This window comes from Hylobates moloch, unplaced genomic scaffold, assembly GCF_009828535.3.
Source record: "Hylobates moloch isolate HMO894 unplaced genomic scaffold, HMol_V3 SCAFFOLD_1, whole genome shotgun sequence".
NCBI lineage: Eukaryota > Metazoa > Chordata > Mammalia > Primates > Hylobatidae > Hylobates > Hylobates moloch.
The window spans coordinates 166,909,441-166,934,458 of record NW_026652276.1 but is presented as its reverse complement, the minus strand read 5'-3'; the positions used below and the strand labels follow the sequence as shown (position 1 = coordinate 166,934,458).

Sequence of the window (25,018 nt, the reverse complement as noted above, 5' to 3'; positions counted from 1 at the left end):
AGGAAATAACATACTGAAAAAAAGAGAAACTTATTTGGCTGAAAAATCACTGAGATCTGATAATATTTAAAATAATTTTCTATTAGTAGTTTTGGTTACTCGGTCTGCTAAGAGCTAGTACAAAAATCCTTTTATCTTGGCAATTTTTAGGTATAATTCATCATTTTTTATTGTATGACTGAAACAGGTATTATTGAACTAAATGCAAGATTTCAACTGCAAGTTATAGAGTTACTTGAATGTTTAATTTTTATTTAAAATGGATGAAAAAACATTTTTTCAAGCAAAAGATGTTTTCAAGCAACCTATTAGAATCATTACTGCTTCATGTAAGTCTGTTACAAAGTTAAATAAGAAAACTTAAAACTGTAAATTTCCTGAGATAGCCACTGGACAAACCCTATTTAAAGCATCTCTATTGGACATTAGTAACATGTGAAAAAGGATTAGCACTAATCAGCACAAAAAATTGATGTTGAAAATTTGTCAATTATTTTGCTAATGTTATTTGTCAATGACAACCCTTCCAAGCTTACTTGCAATTTTTAAAAGTGGCCACATTTTATATTTATTAGTTGGCAGAAAGTAGTTTTTTAAAATAAAATGAATATAATTTGGTTTCAACAAAGTTATGCAGCCAGGTATGGGAAAATATATTGTATGCAGAGAGATACTACTCTTCAAGAAGGTCATTCCACTCATGAACAAGGCTATAGGAAATGGTATTTTTTGTTTTGTTTTAACTAAAGTCTGGATCGAGTCATTTCTTGGTTTTAACTGTTACAACTATCAAGAATTTGTCCTCCTTCACTTGATGAGTCTTTCAATATCTGAAGAAAGGATTATGTTTACTCTGGGTCTTCCCTTTAGAAACCAAACACCCCCATTACTCACTCCCCACAGACTGTCCGCTCACAGCCTGGAGACTCTCTACATGTGCTTTGATAATTGATGTTTCTCTCTAAAATACTATTTGTGTGGACTGACCCACGAAAAGTACGACGTGCTTCTCTCTCTCCAGATTCACAGATTCATATGGGGGAGGTCTATCTCTGGAGATTCAAATTCTATTGATCTGGACAGGGGTCAGGCATCTGCATTTTTTATAAGCTTACGATTTATTTTTATTTTTATTTTGTGAAAGGGCATCTGGGTTGAGAATCACTGTCCCAAACCATATTTGGACCATCTTGGCTCTGTGCCATTAAAGTTGTTTGTTTGTCTTCAAGTGCAGGGCTGTAAATGCTTCCTTGTTAAATTTTGCTTTTTACATTCCAGCATATTCCTTCAGAATGTCAGCCTCTTTTGAATTTCAATACAGTTCTTCACTCTTTCGCTATCTGTCTTTTACCAAGGACTTTTTCCAAAGTGAAACAAACCTCTGACATTTCATTAATGTGTTTTGTACATCATTAAGATGTAAGCTTGAGGTAAATAAGAAAATCCTAAAGAATTTAAGTTTGGTGTGTGTGTGTATGTGTGTCTATATATTATGTAATATATATTTACAATTTAAGTTTGGAGGATATGTATATATTTCAGATACACTTTTAAAGTGAATTTGTCCTGCAGCTGAGAGGTTTCTATATAAGAACCAGACTGAAAAGATGAAGATGGATCGATGCCTGGAAATCTCTGATTTGTTGATCAAAACCTTGCCTTGTAGTCAATATTTATATCCACTTTGGCAAGAGCCCCATTGTTACTTTGGAACTGGCCTAGTAGCCTCAATTGCACAACAGCTCTTCGTGCCAATCAAGTTACTTCTAATGTAGTTGTCAAATCAAGATTAATGAAGCATCATTCATTGGGAAGAGTCAATAAGGGCCTGAAGGATTATCATCAAATAGCATTTAGTTAGAGATTCCAGGAATGTAGCTGATTTAGGGGACAGCACAAAGCCCTTTCTTTCTTGACATCCCAACTTTTCCATCACAATGGGAATTCCCAGAAGTGGCTGGCCTGCACTGGTTTTAAAAGAGGTCCTCTGCAATTCCACTTCCATTATCTCTGCCTTACTGAGGTGAAATTTTGTTTTCAGGGACAAATTAGATCTTTTACTCTTGAAGAAAGCACAAAAAGCATTTTTCAAACATTGTTTCAGGGGTAGACTCGTTTTTCTTCTTTAATTGGGATTCTCAAGCCACTTAACCCCTGTAGGCTCAGGCTCACTTTACTCTTGGGAACAAATTTCACCCATTAACAGGGACCTATATGTTGTGCCCATAGCTAATCCATTTAGTTTCAGCATCTGGGTCTCCTTCATAATTAAGATTTCTACCTCTTTTTCAGTGAGACAATTGAAAAATTTTTAAAACTCACATTTAAATAAAATTATTCACAGAGTTTTAGAAAAACTATTTTTATAAACCAGAATTTAATACCAACACATAGAACTGAACAGCAATATGACTTAAAAAAAAGGACAGCTTGTAATATTTGTACAACTAAGAAGTATTTCAATTAAGGAAACGCTTCAGAAGCTGCTAAAATGTGGAGTATGATTAGGTGGGTACATTTTGTATCTGATTTTCTTCTCAAAACCATGAAAGCTTCATAACAAGAACATAAAATGAAAATAAACACTCTACCTGATGGATCAAAATCCGGAAAATAATCTGGGCAGAACTGATAGGACAATACTCCAGCCGGTGTGTCATCCCAGCACAGCCATCCATCCCAGGTGCGATTGCAATATGGACCTGGCCATTTAGAAGGAAATTAATATTGAAGCCATGTGGATTTAACTAAATGAGAAGATTGATCCCAAGATGATATTACATGTAGCTGAGCTCACTACACCAGTCATAACCACCTACATTTCAAACGAGCCAAAGTCATTTATTTTGGAAATAAAGTTTCGAATAGCCTTAGCATATCTGTGACCAAATTATCTCATTGGATGACAAGCAGGGTTCTATTTCTACTTTGTAAAAGGTTACAAAGTTGAGCATATCAAAAAAGCAAATGCCCCAAAGACTGCAAGACCCTCTCTCTCTCAAAAAAAAAAACAAAAAAAACAAAAAAAAACAAAAAAAACTACCCAAAACCATGAAGATTTACCTCTATAAAGGTATGTATTCAAAAGAATCAGATTTAGGCTTTCAAGAAAGCTCTCAAAAGTTATTTAAAAAATGGAAAGAGCTCTCAGAAAACCCCGAAAATATCAGTTCTGTGTTTTTATTGTCTCATTGGCTTCAATGAAATTGTTTCTCCTTCAGTCAGAGTTATATCTAATGCCTGTTTAGTTCTTGATAAACACTGAAATTACTGCAGACAGAAGAATAACATGTATCTGCCTTTCAGTTGACTTAATATTTTTGTTTAAAGGAAAACGGTAAAAATAAGAACTACAAACTAAAACTTGAACTATTTGAAAGCAAAGAATGTGCAGTAACAGAGTATATTTAATCATTTTTTCCCCTACCAAGTTGGGTTGTCTTAAAATGTACATGGTAGTAGGCCAGATGCAGTGTCTCACGCCTGTAATCCTAGCACTTTGGGAGGCTCTCTTGAGCCCAGGAGTTGGAGACCAGCATGGACAACATGGCAAAACCCCATCTCTACAAAAAAATAATACAAAAATTTGCTGGGCGTGGCAGCATGCACCTGTAGTCCCAACTGCTCAGGAGGCTAAAGTGGGAGGATCGTCCTGGGCGAGAGAGTGAGACCCTGTCTCAAATATATATATATATATATATATGTATGTATATATATATATATATACGTATATATATGTATGTATATATATGTATGTATATATATAATGTATATATATGTATGTATGTATATAATGTGTATATATACAATCATATATATATATGATTGTAAAAGATCTTATTGAATCTTTTCAAATGCCTCAGGGGACAAGTAGGAGAATTTAAAGGGATGTTGCAATGAGCTTGCCCATCACATCTCCCCTTTTGTTTTTCTATGGGTCCTCTACAGCTAATAGAATATGTTTAGACCTGAAAATATCTGGGCAGTCATGTACAGCCATTCTAGAGAAGCTGGTAGATAAACAATGTCTGGCTAGGAGGTATCTTTTTGTAATTCTCCTGGAAAGTGGGGCCACAAAGTGTGGAAGAATAGTATGGGTTGCCAACCAATTGACAGTTAAAGGGAAGATATTACCTAATTAATCCAAGCAAGATAGGGTTTGATAGGGTCCACCTCGGGCAAATTCTCTGCCCACTATTTTCCAATTCCCTTTCCTGTCATTCTCTACATCCCCTCCCTCACTCGGTCCTTTATTGTTCCGGCTCGCCAGGTGTGAATACTGAATTATTGCGGTAATTTTATCATGAGGGCAAATGTTAGCCAAACTGCAGTCAGATGAACTTGAGCAAAGAAATTAGGCATATGCACTGCATGAAATACACAAACATACCATAGTGTGAAAACTGCTGGCATATTAAATTATTCAACACATATTTAACCACAAAAGGCAATGTCTCTAGTGGTGTTTCAAACATATGTTCATATATATCCTTCTCTTTACCTTCTCCTTGGTATGGGGGTAACTGCTGCATTCGGTCATAGCATTTGTACTGTGCATCCATCATCTTCTTTCGTCCTACGATGTAAAGAAATGGCTCGGGCTCTATTGTTGGATAGGTTTGATTTGAAAAGGCAGGAAGAATTGGGGTTGGGTGCTGTATTAAAAAGAAAAATCAGTTACTTATAGACAGGAGGAATGGGTGAGCACAAATAAATGAGACAATGAAAAAGTTTGAAAACATTTATTTTTGCTCTCTAAGCAATACTTATTCATGGTCTCAATGTACAGTTTTTTTCATATATATAACTAAAAATGTTTTTACATTTCATCTACCAATTCTACCTGCACATTTTATATTTGCATTAGTTTCCATTTACTATTGAAAATGGATAACACCTACATACACTCATATACCTCTTTATCAGCTAGGATTGTTTTAACTGTATTATGATTCTAAAGTTTAGAAGTAAACAAAACAAATAATCTAATTTCCAAAAAATACAAATATTAAATCAACTTTGCCTTACTCTTAAGAATCATGAATCATGTTATTAAAAAATAGACATAGTTCAATAAATATGCTTTTTTATTTGATTCTTTCAGCTAAATTTTATTGGTGCCGTGTACACTGCCAGAAATTTATCCCATCTATTCCATGGAACAAACAAAATATGTTTTCTGCTCCTCATAATTGACCATAATCTCCTTAAATTGGTTTCAACAGCAGATGACCTGTACAGGGCAATTCATGTTCACTAATGAAAAAATCAATGTATTTCTTAGATATTTATCTCAGCACATTTGCATTTTGGTACAGATTGACAATAGTTTTTTTCAGTTTCAGTTAATCATCACCATCACAAGCCTCTCTTTTTCAAAGGTAATGTGGGTGTTTGAAAAGATCACTCTGTCACACTGTTCTTCCTAACTTGTGTTTATAAAGATTTCAATTTCTTTTTTGGCTATGACCAATGTTTTTAGTGGTGTTAGAATCTGCGACTTTTTAATATCCATGTTCTGCATAGAGATTTTTTTTCTTTTTTTGAGAAGACCTAAAAATATCAGCCTGCACTGACTTTCCTTTTTCTGAATTTAGGAATGCTGCTTAATTTCTATCATACCCGTTGAAACTTCAATTCTAAGATTGAAGTTTCTCCACTTGTGTTGATGGCAAAAGTGGTGTTATGTACTCTTCTATATGTGCTAGTTTCTAAACAAAACTCATCCCTATTAAGTTGACATGTACATTCCTGGCTCTGCATGGTGAATCCTCACTGTTTTCCATGCGTGTTATTGTGTATGTCCTACATGACAGCACATCACTAACTGTTAAGCTGTCCAGCACACAATCCAATCAAAATTCAGAGTTTGGAGAGAGTGGCGAGCAAAAACATTCAGGATGGCTACAGATACAAGGAGAATTTGAATTGAACCTTGAGTGTGTGTAGTTTCTGCATAGGCACAAGGGGGGCTGAGAAGCCTTTTGGGATGGAGGGACCTTTCCCACAAAAGTCTGGAGGTTGGAAATGACATGCATGAGCCACTGTGACAAAATCATCTTGCCTGAAGGGGAGCATATTTGAGGGTAAGAAGGTCAGGACTTTGCTTTCAAGACTGCATTATCTGAATCTTCAGATAACAAAAAAAGAATTAAAACTTGTTTTGTCACTTCGAGCAGGTTAGCAACCTCTCACTAGATCTGTTTTTTCAACCTAGGAAACGTAAAATAAGAAGAGCAGTAAGAATAATATTTATCATCTGTGATGTTGTGAGGATGAACAAGAAAATAAACACAAAGTGTCAGGGACATGAAGGGTTCAAAACATTTTAGCTAATATTGTTAAAACATGGTATATAACATAATATATATGATAAAGATGTTTTGTAGATTTTCGATCAGTGAAGGTTGTGAAAGGAGAATTTTTAGTAAAATTCATGCAGCAGGCATCAGATGTCCACAGGTTAAAGTTGCGGGGTGGGGTGGGGGCAGCCAGGAAGTTGAAGGCCTGGCTGGACTAGATCAGTCCATGTTGGAACAAGAAAGTACCACTCTCAATAATAAAAACATGAAGGCATATTTGAATACAGGGAATGGGAAACAGTAATAGTCAAATAGCCCAGATATTTAGTCTAGATATTTGGGGAAAAAAAATAGTTCCCAAGAAAGGGGAGATGCTGGGAAAGGAAAACCTTATTAGGGGGAACTTCTTCCCCTTGGTAAGTCAGTCCTATTTTGGGTTAGATTTGGAGATGGTAGCAAGCCATCCTAGTGGAAATAGCTTGCAAAGAGAAGAGGGTGAATACTTATCATTATTATAACATTACTGTGATAACTTCAAATGGACACCAATTGTGAATAAAGTTGATGCTACTCTTTAAACATTTTGTTTATTTCTAATTTTAATGTCTCTTGAATTTATGTCAGAAGAGAAAGTAATGAACCCATAAAAATGATTATAACTGTGCAAATCCTTTACCAATGTAGCTGAACACAATTCTTTTGATATATGACACTTTCCCCACTGGTCTTCAGATCAGTCAAACAAATATTGATTAAACTTGGTGAGCCCTACATTGTGCCAGATGCTGAGGATACAGTGCTGAATACAATAAGTGTAGATTGTGCTCACATAGAGCTTACAGTCTGGCAAGATGGACCAACACTATAAAATATATTTCTGATACCTGAAATTATGAACAATAAAGAATCGTCAGTCATAAAATTCTTAGATATTCCTAATGGAATTGGAACACGATTTGCAAAACTTTAAAAAAAGAGTAACTTGAAGGGATTCCATGTTGAGGTTTCTTTTTTTAGTTTATTACTCAACATTTGTACGAATGTGTGTTTTAAAAATTCAATTACATATCAGGTAACCATCAAAGCAAAAATGGATCATGATGCCTTCACAATAGAGATATTAATTATTGGTTCAGCTTATACATTTATTTTAGATTCTTCTTTTGTGGCTCTAAAATCTTCAGTTAATATGAGAATGATCATTTGATGTATTATTAATTTCTGGACCATTTTCTTACCATCTTCAATTCGAATTAGAAGATGGAATATGATGTCATATATAAATCTTATCTGTCACTTGTATTAGATATGCTAAACACTAGGAACTATTTTGTTTAAACCTGGCTTTCTTCCCAAAAGTAATCTTCTGAATTCTCTTTTTATATAGCTGACAACCAGCTAAGAGATTTTCTTGCTCTAGTTAGAAATTCATGGAAACCATAAGCAAATAGTATGTCCGAGGATAACAAGTAGAAAACCCTATGTTTGTATTTTCAATTACATTTTTATTTGCTTTAATGCAGTTTTAACATCAGTAACAGTGGAAATATGACAATCTGTATATAAGTAGTTATAATTCATGCTGATGAAAGTAGCTTCCATCTTATCATTCTTGCAATATTGAAACAAACTCCAGTGAACTTGTTTGAAGCTGGTTCAATAGAGATTGTTTCAACACTGAAGGAATGAAAAATTAGAACCTCTGTTGTCAGATGAGCAGTAATAATCTGCATCAGTTCCTGGTCTGGTTCATATTTGAGCACTGAAGATGGAATTTTCCCAGCAGTAGATGAACGTTTCAGTGGCCTTCTTCCTAAAATAACATACCCATTGGGGCACTGTGTCTATACATACAGTCATCCCTTGGTATACTCAGGGGATTGGTTGCAGGACCTCCTGTGGATATCAAAATCTGAGGACGCTTAGGTCCTTCATATAAAATGGTGTAGTATTTGCATATAACATATGTACATCCTCCTGTATTATTTAAATCATCCCTAGATTATTTATACCTAGTACAATGTAAATATGATGTAAATAGTTGTTATACCGTATTATTTAAGAAATAATAAAAAGAAAAATAGTCTGTACATTTTCAATACAATTTTTTCCTGAATATTATCTATCTGAGATTGGTTCAATCTATGGATGTACAACCCATGGATACAGAGGGCTGACTGTATAGATAGATAGATAGATAGATAGATAGATAGATAGATAGATAGACAGACAGATAGATAAACATATAAATATATATGTATGATTTTATATATTATATATATAATTACAATCATGGAATTACTACAGCTTAAAAATAACACATATACAAATTTCATAAAGTTCATAGACAAAATAAAACCAGTAGTGATTGGATGAAACTACCAAGCAATGTAAGAGACTTAAAATATCCTACTTATTATAAGTGTTATGTCTATACTACTTATTTCAGGGGGTTAAATAAATATATGATTATATGATCACATCCAGATAGAAATGAGATATTAAGGGCATATTGTTTTTCTGAATAAACATCAGTTTTCAAAGCTTTGCATATAAACCATCTTACATGATTTTTCAACATACAAACAAACAAAACTCTTAATTGTTGTCCCATGTAGCAGTTTAGCTGCCGTATATGTGATGTCACTCCTAAAGGTTCAAGTAAATGGCGCCACACATACGACCACCAAGCTGCCACCAACAGTAGTAGTCAGTAGCCCAAACATCATTGTTTTTTTCAGTCGACAAACACTTTGAGTGCCTCTCACATGTCAGGCACTCTTTTAGGTTCTGGAAATTCAGCAGTGAACCAAACTGGCAAGCCGCCTGCTCTCATGGAGCTTACATTCTTGATTTTATCCACACTAATCATGGAGTCCACAGGAAAGCAATCTGATTTGCAGTGGTCATATGCTTATGCAATTCCTACTGTGATGTAGGACAGTCAGGTTGCTTTTGGGTTACAGGCAGTTTCTAGAAGTACAGAGACAGTTACAGAGCTGTTCTTCATGGAACTTTGAGAAATGGTCCATCTCTGCAATAGTTCAAGCCCACTGGGTGTACGGACCCAAGCTGCTGTGCTGAAGGGAGAGCTTCCTATTGATTGCCACAGGCAAAACTGCTCTAAAAAGTATTTAAACCTAGAATCCACAAACTGATGTAACCAATGGGATTTTCATGTCACCATCCTTAATGTATATAATTATTTTTGCTTTTCAGTTACTTATACATTTCAAAATAAGAAAGGACAAAGCACACTGTTATAAAAAGTGTTAGCCCTGGTTTTCCCAGGTAGGATCAGATGCCTGGCTGGTGTACTGTGTAATTCTACTTACATTATATAAACAACAAAACTGCATCTATCATAAATTCAAAGCAAATAGGTGAACATAGCTAAGTAAACAAGTAACAATAACACCTGCTCTGAAGAATCTAATTTTTTATGTCTTTATTATTGCCATTGGCATTGTTGTCATCACCATTGTCACTGGCATCTTTTTCTGAGAGCTCACTATACACCAACCACTGTTCTAAGCTTACTGTATACCTCACAGGAGGGAGAGGAATTGAGTAGGTGGTTATGGTTAACAGAAAGAGGCTAATTGAAGGTGGTGACCCAAACTGATACTTTAAAACCTATATGGAAATCGAGTTGATAGAATTCAATAGTTAGTGTATTTTCACTACAATCTATTGTCTAAAAAGTAATATTTTGGATTAATTAGGAACAATGTCATTAAATTTTTTTTTCTCTGAGAAGTGTCAATGTGAACATAATAAATGTTTTGAAGAAAATGGACATATCAAATTTTGCTTTATGGACAAATCCTCCAAATCAAATATATAATCCAAATACAGAGAGAGAAGAAAATTTCTCTCTGTTACAGCAAAGAGAGCACAAACCCATTTAAGTGCCCTGTTCAGTTATGCTTGCTGGTCAAGAGGTGCCCACAAGCCATAAAATGTTTCTGTCCATGGCTCATGCAAAGACGTGCATTTTTTCAATATTTAAATTATAGACTATATTAGTAAAAGTTTTGAATAAAAATGACCTACTTTGCTTTTTGAACACACTACAAATTTTCTAAAGCCTTTGTAATAAAAAAGGTAATTAGATAATCTTCAAACAATTTTGTTAGTATTTAGTTCTTTCTTTAGTTTTTCTTCTGTCATGTTCAATATAATTATTTGATTTATGAAAAATGATTATTCAAAAATATTCACCTATACCAGATCACTTAGGATTTCATTTGAGCTATGAAAAATAACAATATCAATAATATATAGCAATATTTTTATATCCATAGAAGACCACATAAGGCCTGGGTATTTAAAGACAAATTAAAATATTCTATTAGTTTCCACAGTAGTCTTGTTTAGTGTTTTTATTATATTTCCAGTGACATAAAGAAACCTGCATTTCCAAATACTAATTACTTTTAGAAAACTTTACTGTAATTTATCTAAAGAAATACTTAATAGGATAAAATGATAAGACAACCTGACAATAAAATAAGTTATACTTATTATCCAAATAGGTGCAAAAGGGTTGCATTAATAGTCATTCCCATAAACCATTTATTTGATGTATAATATTACAAAATAAAAATTGCCTTACAAATTAAATTAACATTTATGAAATACTAGCAATATTTTTTCCTTGAATAATATAAAGACAAACAGTTTAGACAGACTTGTAGGCCTATAACTACACATTAATAAACAATGGAAATCCTGGAACCCTATGCAAGCTTTGTGTGGGTCAGTATGACAGTATGAGATATTGAGTGATCTTTGCTGCCAGCTGTAATTTATTAGCAAATGTTACTCTGATGTGATAGAAAGGATAAGAAGCAAGGCAGCTCCACATTGATTTATGTAAAATTTACTCATCTCCCTTTCATGTGCTATTGAAGCTGATGTGATGGTAGGTTAACAATGTTGACACAAATAATAGGCATTGATAGTGTTTTCTAAGATGATTATATTTCCGATTACTTGCTAAATCTTTTAGGAATAAAACAATATAGAATTACATAAACTGAACATAATTTAAAAGATTGGAGAAAGAGTTATAGAATAATAGTGGTATATAAAGACTTGATTCCATAGTCAGTTTTTGATGAAAAATACATTTGAAATCAATAGCCAGACTGAAAGAGTTCAGAAGTTTTAAAAGGATTGAACAGCCCAGAAACTATCATTCAAACCATAGTTTTGAACTAAGATTCAAAACATAGTTTTTTCAACATGAAAACATTTTACCTGAGAATATTATTTACCATCTATGTTAATTTCTAAGATAATATGGAGATGTCTCAAATTAATGTTAAAGTTTTGTAAACAAAACTCAAATTTCTGGGTAGATCATAAACACTAATTTAAATTAGAGACAGTTCAGAGGAGAGATTTATTAACAAAATATTAAGCAAAATAATGGCTTTGAGGAACTTAGTTTCGGCTTCTGGAGACCAATGCCTACCCTTGCAAATACTAATTAAATCACGCTCAAAATGTTCCTCCTTATTCAGCATTCTTCATTAGCATGGCTTTGAATAATTTTGTTTTACTTACATTTAGAAGAAGAAACAGTGCCAAGCACCGGCTTGTAAATGTGAACCTCATTTTTGGTTTTTGAAGATCTCTTTGTCCTAGAAAAATATAAAAGCAACAAAGACTAAAATTAACATATCTCTAATATTGGCTATGGCATTTCATTTTCATTTTTTCTATTTGACTTAAAGAGGATCAACATCCCAAGACACCCTAAAAAACACATGTAAGAAAAAACAGTATGCTTGTGATGCAAATGCAGTGAAGATTCCATTGCTTTTCCTGTCAACTAGATTGTTATACCTGAGGCCCTCCTATTAAGAAATTATGGCACTACCTTTGCATATTAGGACAGAAATAAAGACATTCCAAGAGAGCAAGAGCAACCCATGTCAGCTTCAATTAACATGTGTCATCAATAGGGCTGCTGAAAATTGCAAAGAAGACGTCCACCAAGAAGTCACCTCACTGGACATGAACAAATAAAATCTATATTTGTGAAGATTAATTGTCATGCCCTCTAGGTAGTCTAAGGCCAACTCTAAAAGTAGCCTTATTTAAAGCTTTGAGTAATTTTCTTTCCTATAAATGTTTCTTTAAGCTTCAAGTTGCTAGTAAGAACAAATTTCTTCCATAGCAATGATTGAGTATGTCATTTAACAGCTCACCATTCATACTCAAGAGCATAATCATCCAAACAGGCTGCTTAGTCACAAATATCAAACGGTTTTTCATGGCTCTGCAGATAATTTTACACAAGAAAACTTAACAAAGGGTTAAATATTTGAAACATACATATATTTCTTTTCATCAATGGGATTTGTGTGAAACCTACATTCCAAATAGGGGTGAGTGGTTATGATTGTATCTTAACTGGTAAGTTCCTCTTGCACTATATCCACTGTATTACCTATAGAATTTACCTATCCTTTATCCAGGAGAACTTCCCCAACATAGCAAGACTGGCTAACATGCAAATTCAGGAACTACAGAGAACACCACTAAGATATTTCATGAGAAGATCAGCCCCAAGACACATAATCATCAGATTCTCCAAGGTTGAAATGAATGAAAAAATATTAAGGCAGCCAGAGAGAAAGGCAAAGTAACCTACAAAGCAAAGCCCATCAGACTAACAGCAGACCTCTCAACAGAAACTCTACAAGCCAGAAGAGATTGGGGGCCAATATTCAACATTCTTAAAGAAAAGAATTTTCAACCCAGAATTTAATATTCGGCCAAACTAAGCTTCATAAGCGAAGAAGAAATAAAATCATTTCTGGGCAAGCAAATGCTGAGAGATTTTGTTACCATTTGGCCTGCCTTGCAAGAACTCCTGAAAGAAGCACTAAATATGGAAAGGAAAAACCAGTACCAGCCACTGCAAAAACACACCAAAATATAAAACCAATGGCACTATGAAGAAACTGCATCAACTGTTGTGCAAAATAACCAGATAGCATCATGATGATGGATCAAATTCACACATAAGAATGCTAAACTTAAATGTAAATGGGCTAAATGCCCCAATTAAAAGACACAGACTGGCAAATTGGATAAAAAGTCAAGACCCATCGATGTGCTATATTCAGGAGATCCATTTCATGTGCAAAGACACACATAGGTTCAAAATAAAGGGACGGAGGAAAATTTACCAAGCAAATGGAAAGCAAAAAAAAAGCATGGGTTGCAATCCTAGTCTCTGACAAAACAGACTTTAAACCAACAAGATTAAAAAAAAAAAAAAAAGACAAAGAAGGCCTTGCATAATGGTAAAGGGAACAATTCAACAAGAGCTAACTGCTCTAAATATATATGCACCCTATACAGGAGCACCCAGATTCATAAAATAAGTTCTTAGAGACCTACAAAGATACTCAGACACCCACACAATAATATTGGGAGACTTTAACACTCTACTATCAATATTAGAGAGATCAACGAGACAGAAAATTAGCAAGGATATTCAGGGCTTGAACTCAGCTCTGTATCAAGTGGACCTAATAGACATCTACAGAACTCTCCAACCCAAATCAACAGAATATACATTCTTCTCAGTGCCACATGGAACTTATTCTAACATCGACCACATAATTGGAAGTAAAACACTCCTCAGCAAAAGCAAAAGAACTAAAATCATAACAAACAGTCTCTCAGACCACAATGCAATCAAATTAGAACTCAGGATTAAAAAACACATTCAAAACCACACAATTACATGGAAACTGAACAACCTGCTCCCAAGTGACTCCTGAGTAAATAATGAAATTCAGGCAGAAATTAAGAAGTTCTTGGAAACCAATGAGAACAAAGAGACAATGTACCAGAATCTCTGGGACACAGCTAAAGCAGTGTTAAGAGGGAAATTTATAGCACTAAATGCACACATCACAAAGCTACAAAGATCTCAAATCGACACCCTAACATCACAATTAAAAGAGCTAGAGAGGCAAAAGAAAACTAATCCAAAAGCTAGCAGAAAACAAGAAATAACTAAGAGCAGAGCAGAATTGAAGGACATAGAAACCCACAAAACCCTCCAAAAAAATCAATAAAACCAGGAGCTGGTTTTTTGAAAAAATTAAAAAAAAAGATAAGCCACTAGCTAGACCAATAAAGAAGAAAAGAGAGAAGCATCAAATGGACACAATAAAATATGAAAAAGGAGGTATCATCACTGACCTCACAGAAATACAAATTACCATCAGAGAATACTGTAAACACCTCTACATAAACAAACTAGAAAATCTAGAAGAAATAGATAAATTCCTGGTACCCTCCCAAGACTAAACCAGGAAGAAGTTGAAGCCCTGAATAGAACAATAGCAAGTTCCGAAATAGAGGCAGTAATTAATGGCCTACCAACCAAAAAATGTCCAGGACCAAATGGATCCACAGCTGAATTCTACCAGAGGTACAAAGAGGAGCTGGTACCATTTCTTCTGAAACTATTCCAAAGAATTGAAAAGCAGGGACTCCTCCCTAACTCATTTTATGAAGCCAGCATCATCCTGATACCAAATCCGGGCAGAGACACAACAAAAGAAGAAAACTTCAGGCCAATATCCCTGATGAGCATTGATGCAAAAATCCTTAATAAAATACTGGCAAACTGAATCCAGCAGGACATCAAAAAACGTATCCACCATGATCAAGTCGGCTTCATCCTGAGACATAAGTCTGGTTCAACATACGCAAATCAATAAATGTAATCCATCACATAAACAGAACCAAAGACAAAAACCACATGATTATCTCAATAGATGCAGAAAAGGCCTTTGATAAAAGTCAGCATCCTTTCATGTTAAAAACTTCAATAGACTAGGTATTGATGGAACATATCTCAAAATAAGAGCTATTTATGACAAATCCACAGCCAGTATCACATTGAATGGGGAAAATTGAAAGCATTCCCTTTGAAAACCAGCATAGACAAGAATACCCTCTCTCACTGCTCCTATTCAACATGGTATTGGAAGTTCTAGCCAGGGCAATAATCAGGCAAGAGAAATAAATGAAGGGTATTCAAATAGGAATAGAGGAAATCAAATTGTCTGTGTTTGCAGACAACATGGTTTTATATTCAGAATACCCCATCATCTCAGCCCCAAAATTCCTTAAGCTGAGAAGTAACTTCAGCAAAGCCGCAGGATACAAAATCAATGCATTCCTTTAATCCAACAATAGACAAGCAGAGAGCCAAATCACGAATGAACTCCAATTCACAATCATTACAAAGAGAATAAAATACCCAGGAATACAGCTAAAGAGGGATGTGAAGGACATATTCAAGGACAACTACAAATCACTGCTCAAGGAAATAAGAGATTACACAAACAAATGGAAGAACAATCCATCCTTATGGATAGGAAGAATCGATATTGTGAAAATGGCCATACCGCTCAAAGTAATTTATAGATTCACTGCTATTCCCATCAAACTACCATTGACATTTTTTCAGAGAATTAGAAAAAACTACTTTAAATTTCATATGGGATCAAAAAAGAACCTGTATAGCCAACACAGTCCTAAGCAAAAAGAACAAAGCTGGAAGCATCACACTATCTGACTTCAAACTATACTACAAGGCTACAGTAACCAAAACAGCATGGCACTGGTACCAAAACAGACATATAGACCAATGGAACAGAACAGAGACCTCAGAAATAACACCACACATCTACAACTATCTGATCTTCAACAAACCTGACAAACACAAGCAATGGGGAAAGAATTTCCTATTCAATAAATGGTGCTGGGAAAACTAGCTAGGCATATGCAGAAAACTAAAACTGGACCTCTTCCTTACACCTTATACAAAAATTAACTCAAGATGGATTAAATTCTTAAATAAAAATCACAAACCATAAAAACTCTAGAAGAAAACCTAGGCAATACCATTCAGGACATAGACACGGGCAAAGATTTCATGACAAAAACGCCAAAAGCAATTGCAACAAAAGCCAAAATTGACAAATGGGATTAATTAAACTAAAGAACTTCTGCACAGCAAAAGAAACTATCATCAGAGTGAACCAGCAATCTACAAAATGGGAGAAAATTTTTGCAATCTACCTAACTGACAAAGGTCTAATATCCAAAATTTACAAGGAATTTAAACAAACTTACAAGAAGAAAGCAAACAACCCCATCAAAAAGTGGGCAAAGGATATGGACACTTCTCGAAAGAAGACATTTACACAGCCAACAAACATATGAAATAAAGCTCAACATCACTGATCATTACAGAAATGTAAATCAAAACCACAGTGAGATACCATGTCACACCAGTCAGAATGGCGATTATTAAAAAGTCAAGAAACCATAGATGCTGGTGAGGCTGTGGAGAAAGAGGAATGCTTTTATACTGTTGGCGGGAATGTAAATTAGCTCAATCATTGTAGAAGATAGTATGGCAATTCCTCAAGGATCTAGAACCAGAAATATCATTTGACCCAGCAATCCCATTACTGGGTATAAACCCAAAGGAATGCAAATCATTCAACTATAAAGACACATGCACATGTATGTTTACTGCAGCACTATTTACAATAACAATGCCATGGAACCAACCCAAATGCCCATCAATGATAGACTATATAAAGAAAATGTGGTACATATACACCATGGAATACTATGCAGCCATAAAAAGGAATGAGCTCATATCCTTGCAAAGGATGAAGCTGAAAGCCATCATCCTCAGCAAACTAACACAGGAACAGAAAACCAAACACCACATGTTCTCACTCATAAGTGGGAGTTGAACAATGAGAACACATGAACACAGAGAGGGGAACAACACACACAAAGGCCTGTTGGTGAGTGGGGTGTGAAGGGAGGAAACTTAGAGGGCGGGTCAATAGGTGTAAAAATTTTATTTTTTTAAAAGAAAAAAATAAAATAAAATATGCACTCACATATTTAAAAAAACAAAGAATAGTAAAAAAAAAAAAGTATTTACAGATTTTTCCAGATATAAGTTACTGTCTACAATGTATGCCTATTATACTTGTCCCCAATGAGTAAATTCTATTCAGTTTACCTCTTGGCATAACAGGAAATAGAGAATGTAAATTATAATTTTGAAATGTCATTTTATATGTTGATCATTATTCATTGTTTCTGATTTATTTCAAGTCCACTCAGTAAATTAGAAGCGTACATGCACACACGTATTAAGTGCTGAGGCACTGCACGAAATGTAAATATGAGCTGGATGAGATATGATACCAGTATAAGAAGCTGAGCATCTGAGTGGGAAAGGGTATAAATGATATAAGATGTTGCAAAATAACTCAAATGCAGACTGAATAAAAGGTTCAATGAAATTGCAAAAATGTAGGGCCTTATAAGAGGGTTATATAATTTTTGATTGGGGGATCAGGGAGGGAATTATATTTTGAGATAAAATTTGAAAACCTGAATAGGGTTTTGAAAAGCAAAGACCTAGTCAGAGAAAGCACATAAAAACAACATATGGATCTAGGAAAACTTAGGATAACTAAAGAATAATGAATATAATAGTTTAATTTAGCTGGAGCATAAAGCCTCTTAGGAAGTGGAAATACGGCTGAAAAAGTAGGTTTTGAATGCTTAGGAAATTTATTACCCAAACTACCCATTTGGCATTCTGTGTATTTCTATGTATTTTCATCTACATATATACACATCCTAACAACCTTACCTAATGCTAAACCCTTTCAGATAAGAATTATTTTTTAGATAATTCTTGGCACATCACAAAACTGCATACACATGTTTATTATTATTGATAATGATGGTGGCTTGTGATCTAATGAGTTAAATAAAACATGGAATTCTGATTTTTTACAACTGTATCCTCACCACACCACCACATTGGCAAATCTAAATTTATTATTTTCTCTGTCCATTTTCTTGCATTTCTCATATCAGTGTCTTCCACAATTATCCATGAATTGTATGAATGAGAAAGTAGGGATCATTCCTGATTCCACTCACTTCTTCATGCCAAGCTTCTAGTCTCTAGGACTCTCTGATTCTATTTGCATTTCGGGATCTTTTCAAACATGTCCATCCTATCTACTACCTTAGTGCAGGTCACCATCTTTCTTTTCAGTTCCCTGGCAACAGCCTCTAGACCAGTTTCCCTGCTTCAAGTTGTAATCCCTCCAACTCGTGTTCTTTATAAAAATGAGTGTAATTTTACTCTTCTTTAGCAATTCCCTACAAACTTTAAGTAAGTGCAAAGAACCATTGGCTAGGAATACATTACAGGACCCCCTTAAAGTAACAAGCACCGGTGTGATCATGAAGAGAAATAGAGAAAAATTAAAATTGTCTCTTAGATTTGTGGCTTGCTAAAAGGGCAGATAAGAAATTCAGGAGAGGAATGTAGGTGGAGGAGGCAAACTTTTAATTTGTGTCTTTCTTGTTGATTGGGAATATTACTACCTCCATATATTGGGTGAAACTTATTTCCTGGTGTGAAAGAGTTTTTGAGATGTATACATACTTGTGAAACAGACACAGTTTTCTTTGTCTATATCTTGCACTTTACAAAGTACAAAGAAGTCATAGACATACATTAAATTCCTAAAGTTGACTGCTCATGATTGTCCTGTAATTTAGCCTCTGAGAGAAGGATATGTAGAACACCATGGGTGGTGCCAGAATTAAAAGCCAAATCTCCTCTTGACATGATCCTACTTATTAATTCCAAATGTGAGAGCTAATATGGTGAGAAGCCAGCTTCTTTATGAAGGTGAATATGTGGTGATTAGATGGTTAATTGATAGTACATGGTACTATCCATGTTATGTATTTGATATTTTGTAATGTAGAAGTTGCTGTTTGACTCAACAGTGCTATTAAAATGAGGAGCATTGGAGGCAATGGGAGACTTGTCACTTTAAGGTGAATGAGCTGCACAGTCATCTTGCTGTAGGAAAGGGGACCCCCATGGTCTTAAAGCCCCATACATGACATTTACACATGTATCACAAACAGCTTATAAGAACAAAAACAGTATGAAAACAGATCTGAGAGTGAATATTCGGAAACAAAAGAGGGGATTTAGATAAGAAACAATTTCTTTTGTTTTGCCTATTAATTGAAGAGGTCTTAATTTTAAAGACTTACTTTATTTGGAACTAACAAATGCCTCATGCCCAAACTATAGTAGATCTCTGCTCACCAAGCATGCCTCTAGTCAGAAAATTTGCACTGCAGTTGTCCTGGGTTAAACAATGCCTTGTAGATATGGCTTTTTGAAAAAAAGCACTTTATGGTGACTCCTGAGGAGGGGAGAAAGAAACATATACAGGTAGAGCTGTGAAGAAAGGAGGTGCTTTATCAGTTTCAGAGAGAAAAGCAGGCAAACGAGTAGAATCAGGCTAAAGAATGAGATAATTTCCCTTTCCTGAGATTATTAGAAGGAAGAAAAGAATGGGAGAGAGAGTTAATGAGAGTGATAACTGTGGAAAATCCGGGATAAACTGACAGAGGCTGATGGCTTAGTTGAAGAGATGATTAAAAGACAGAATGAAAGGATGGATAGATTGGAGGGTGGAATCTAGAGACTGATTAGTGTAGGATTTAAAACAGGCAAGATTCAGGGTGATATTGTTATGTTCACAGTTCAGTGACCTTCAGGAGAATAGCTTTGACCTGAGCCTTAGAGAGTGAAACCTGGACTCAGGTAGAAAGGACAATATCACCAAACAGCAGTTAGTTGGTATGAAATGCACCTTGAGAACTTTCAAATTGGAATGGAAATAGGTGATACAGAAGAACTGCAACCAGAAAACCATCTGGTACACCAAGAAGATCACTCAAAGAAAATCAAAACCAAGTTTAACTTTGACATAAGATTATTTGTTTACTTGCTTCTTGATGAATTACCATCTCCATAGCAAGGATTTTTTTTTCACTCTTGCAACCCAAGAACCTAGAGAAGAATCTGGAACATAGCAAATGCTCAGTAAATGTTGGTTGCTTGGTTTAAGGGATAATTTAGGGACAGAACCTAAAGAATGTCAATCTATAATTTAGTAAGACAGGAAGCATTGTTCTTTACTTAAAGTGCCCTAATCGTGGAGCCAAGAAATTCTAACTTCTGCTTCTCCCTTTATTATTATTTTTGAACAAAGAGCTTCACTTTTATACCAGCTTCTTATCTATAGAATGACTACTTAGTCATGCCCTCTCTGAATAGGAGAAGTATACAAGACCTGTCTCAGTAATCGGGCTCCTTAGGGTAATGATTTCCAACACATCTTTTAACCACTTTTTTCAAACAAAAACCCGGACAGGAGCCCCATCCTGCCAGAGTCAATGCGGAGCCTAAACCAGATCAATGTGGAGCCTAAAAATCTGATCGTTGTGGCTGATTTAGAACATGCAAATGAAGAAACCATTGTAAGAGGTTCAGTTTCTGGTGGGACAACTGAATCTTCACTGGTTTATATCCACAAATGGGCACTTGCCACTAATCTTCTCTCCAGAAAATTGCATCCTGGGGTGGCAAAAGTGGGTGGATCAGTGGGAATCATTTCTTCTGTGAATAAATAAAATCAAAATCAGTAAATCAATGATAATGACTGAACAGAATGTCTTCATGTAAGGGGAACAAATTTACTCAAAAAGTAAAGTTAAATTATCTTTATTTTTTGTGGAAAGAGTACAAAATGTCAATGTCTGAAAATAATGTGTCTGTTCTCATAGATTGGCATTTCCAAAAGCATGTTCCATAGAAGAGCAACAATCCCATGAGAAGCAGCATAAAATAAAGTTTCCATGGCCAAATAAGTTTAGGAAATTAAGTATTTCCTATTCTCCTCTCAGAGATTTACTACAGACATTAGCACTTTAAAGACTCTAATTTTTCTGTACGAAAAAGACCCCTTTGATGTTAACTCTTCATTTCCCAAACCTGATTGACCATGAAACACTTTCATGGTGTGATAACAATTAATAACCCATCTATAGAATATACTTTGGAAAATGCTCTTTTAGCTCAATGGCAATTTCTAAACCACTCTAGTTGATTAAGCCTGCAAGTCATGAGAACAAGCTGCCCTTTCACTTATAATTTTCTCTCTTTCCCCTTCATGAAACAAAAGTGGGATTTCTGAGGTCTTCAACATTCTCTAGCCTTGGTACAAAGCCCAATACTATAATGGGCATCTCACAGGCAATTACTCTTTTGGAGCAGTATTTGTCAAGAACCTTTCCACCATTATCTTGGCTATGAGAACAAGGAGTAGGATGAGGAATGTGGGCAAAGAGTAGTGAAAAGGAACATGGCTTGTCTCAAAACAGCTATGAGCTGTTGTTACCCAAGGCCTAGAATCTTTTTCAAATATAAAATTTGGCATTTCTTTCTAGACAATTCTATTTAATATGTTTCTGTAGATGCAGTCTCAGTGAATAAGCAAATGAATTTTGTGAAACCACAGGATAGGCTGGTTTGTTGCCACAGCAAAACCTTCTGTTTGGACAACTCCTTGATTATACAACCTATTTGAAAATCATTCTTCATTATTACAGGAACTAACTTGCCAAGGCATAATATGGCCACAAACCCAATTTATGTTGCCACATTAAGCAAAACGGAGTGACTTCCTACTCCTCCTCATGAGTTTAAAATGTCTATCTAAATCCAGGCTCCAAGTCTAGCTGGTAGAAAGACTTGGCACTTTCTGCATTGGAGAGCTGTTCTGGGTAAACAGCATGACACACAATGTAAAAGAAATAATTCAGATGATAGGGGAAACAGAATAAAAATGATGTCATATTGAAAGAAAGAAGACTTTTTCTTTTACTCATGTCAATGACCTGACTCAGCTATGTATTTTTACAACATCATGCTAACTTAGCTCTTATTGAGCACATTGAGCTCTTATAAACTTAAGCATTTTGTAGCTTGCATTATGTGTGTACATCATCTAATTAGCATTTAATTGTTACTGTGTTTTCAGTACCATGCTAGATTATTACATACATGTTTTTTGATTTAGTTCTCAAGACAAAATGTTGTAGATTCTCCTTTTACACTTAGTTTGTGGATGAGCAACTCAAAGCTCAAGGAGATTAGGAGATTAGGTTAATTTCCAGTCATGAAGTCACTGAGTAGACAAATCAGGTGTTCTGACTCCTAGTCCTGTGCCCTCAGAGTGGTCTCTCCAACCACCAAGCTATTTCTGTTTTAACAATATCCCTGACTACAACCAGCCCAGGGCTTTCCATATCATACTAGTTCAATACATGTTTTTTGAGGGTATAAATGAAAAGAAGATCTAACAGCCATGTCCTTCATATCTTTTCAGTTTCCATGGAGAACCCAGTCTCAAATCACTCTTGATCTCTATTATATCTGTTTATCAACTCATATGTTATTTTCACTGTTATTTTTAAGCACATAGATGATGTTTTTATTATAACTCTCTAGAAGTTCAAAGACCAAAAGTCCACAGTCCAGAAATCCCTGGTAGGAATAATCCAGCATGGATATATATTTCCAGCTATTAAGGGGAAATGGCTAGAAAGCACATTTCTACTCCAAGATGCTAGCCTAAACCTGGTGGAAATGGCATAAACTACTTGACAAATTTTGAAAAGTTACTGGTCACATTTTTGTCAGCATTTCTACTCTAAGACCCATCTCCTTAAGTGACTTTAATTATACTTGCTAATGGGAAACAAAACAATGATATAAGATGTAAAATGAAGCAATGATGTATACTAGTTTGGTGGAAGTTTTCAAAAATAAGTAGGCTTTACTTCGAATTTGAGTACCACATCCTGTGTAACAAAGTGGTTAAATACAAGACTCAACACAAAGCCTTGCATATAGTAAGTGCTCAATAAGTATTCATTGAATGAACAGATACATGACATCTAAGTAGTTGGTCAGGCAACGTTAATAAACAAGGAGGTCTTAGAGAAATGGTTCAGAATTATGTGCAGTTCAGAATTGTGCCATTACTCAAATCGCTATTATTAATGGATAATTGGATATGATTTGTCTAATTAAAACTAATTTAAGAAAAGGGCATTGTAACCTCATGTATACTTTATAGTATCGGAACTCTAATAACAGCCATGATAAAGGGGAGATAGAAACTGTTTGATTCAAATCAATTTAATTAAAAATACATCATGCACTTATTAGATGTGTTTCAATGCTTTCTTAAGGTAAAGCTGAACTTCTATATGTGAGAGATTGGGAGAAAAATAATCCAATCTAAAGGATCAGCATGAAGATACTGGAATCACTAAGCATACTGAAGAAACCCTAAGCGGGCTAATTCCAAAATCTGTGTTCTTAGTCACTACATAAAGACTGTCATATATGAAGAATAAAGTAAACTCAGTTTTGGACAATTGGAAATTGAATTATCAGAAGGGTCTTCTATTTTGAGAAACTGATTGTAATTAGCATATTCAAGGTTTCTTTGTAACTTTTCAACTTCTGTTAAGATCAACTATGGCAAGTATTAGAAGAAAAGTCAGTATGGCATAATGGAAAAAAAATAGTGGGCAAAGGAATAAGAGATCCACATTGTAATCCCAGAACAACTTCAAACTCACCACATGACTCTTGAGCATGTTACTATCTCTTTCTGGGCATGCATTTCATTACTTATAAAATTAGACAACTGGACTATAATTAAAGGTCTTTTTCACTCCAAGATAGGCTCTAATGTAACCATCACTAAAATACAAAACATGTATTTGGCAGACAGAGACAAGATAGCAATGTATAGATAAATATTGACTCTATTTGACATTGTAATAGAAAACTAAAACAGAATTTCCACATTGGTTTTACAAAATATGATCTCTGTGAACACTCATTAATGACAAAAAGAGGAATGAGTAGTCCACTGGAACAAAGTTTGTGAAATGTGAAATACCACGTGCTCTTCTCTGGAAATACGCAAGTATGTTAGGATATTAAAAGTTCTGCAAAATACTGCAACTATGGATCCTCTAAATAAATTCATTTAAATTAGCTGTTATTTCTAATTACATTTACCAATACTAATGTGCAATGAACATTCAAGGAATGGATGGCCAAGTCTGGGTAATAATTGACTTCCATTGATTTCCTGAATGAAAAGTATGTTGGTCTCTTGATTAGCAGAAAAAGCTGCAGTAAAATATAAATGTTGCAGACTTATCAGCATTTCTTTATTATATTGGAAAAGAAATTGCAGGACTTTGCCACGCTTGTTTGGCTAAGTGAAACTCTGGTAAATACATGATTGGTTAAATATGTTGGTGCTTGGTTTTGAAAGTCCACTTTCACAAATACTGATGAATTACCCTTCTATTGTATCTTAAACAGGAGACTTACTGAGTGGAACTAAATTGGTTGGCATAAATTATAAACTCTTTTAAGCCAAGTTTTAAAATATTTATGTAGAAGTCGATGCCACATACATATGAAACCATTCTATAAATACCAACAGGAATTTAAAATGGTGGGATTAAGATATAGTCCTTATACAAAATATCATTTTGTCCTTATACACACACTGTTCAAAAAATCCTCTTTCAGAATAAAGTACACCTGATTTTATTAAATGATGAAACTGGAAGGGATCTTAGAATTAAAATATCCCCAACTTCTCACTCTATAGATGACCAAAAGAAAACCTACTGAATGATTTATTTTA

The 25,018-nt window shown here is 34.8% G+C and overlaps 1 protein-coding gene across 2 annotated transcripts in view; it reads right to left on the bottom strand.

The window, feature by feature from the left end:
* The window catches only part of CALCR (calcitonin receptor), a 152,782-nt gene that overhangs the window by 50,374 nt on the left and 77,390 nt on the right, over positions 1 to 25,018 (bottom strand). The window contains exons 3-6 of one of the 2 annotated variants that reach the window (XM_032753485.2): positions 20,822 to 20,892; positions 11,877 to 11,953; positions 4,502 to 4,655; positions 2,592 to 2,702 (exon numbers count right to left, since the gene is read on the bottom strand). In XM_032753485.2, the coding sequence (XP_032609376.1) occupies positions 2,592 to 2,702; positions 4,502 to 4,655; positions 11,877 to 11,953; positions 20,822 to 20,849 (370 nt within the window). In that variant the 5' untranslated portion in view covers positions 20,850 to 20,892. The remainder of the gene's footprint in view (positions 1 to 2,591; positions 2,703 to 4,501; positions 4,656 to 11,876; positions 11,954 to 20,821; positions 20,893 to 25,018) is intronic. The other variant, XM_032753486.1, reaches the window with a different exon arrangement.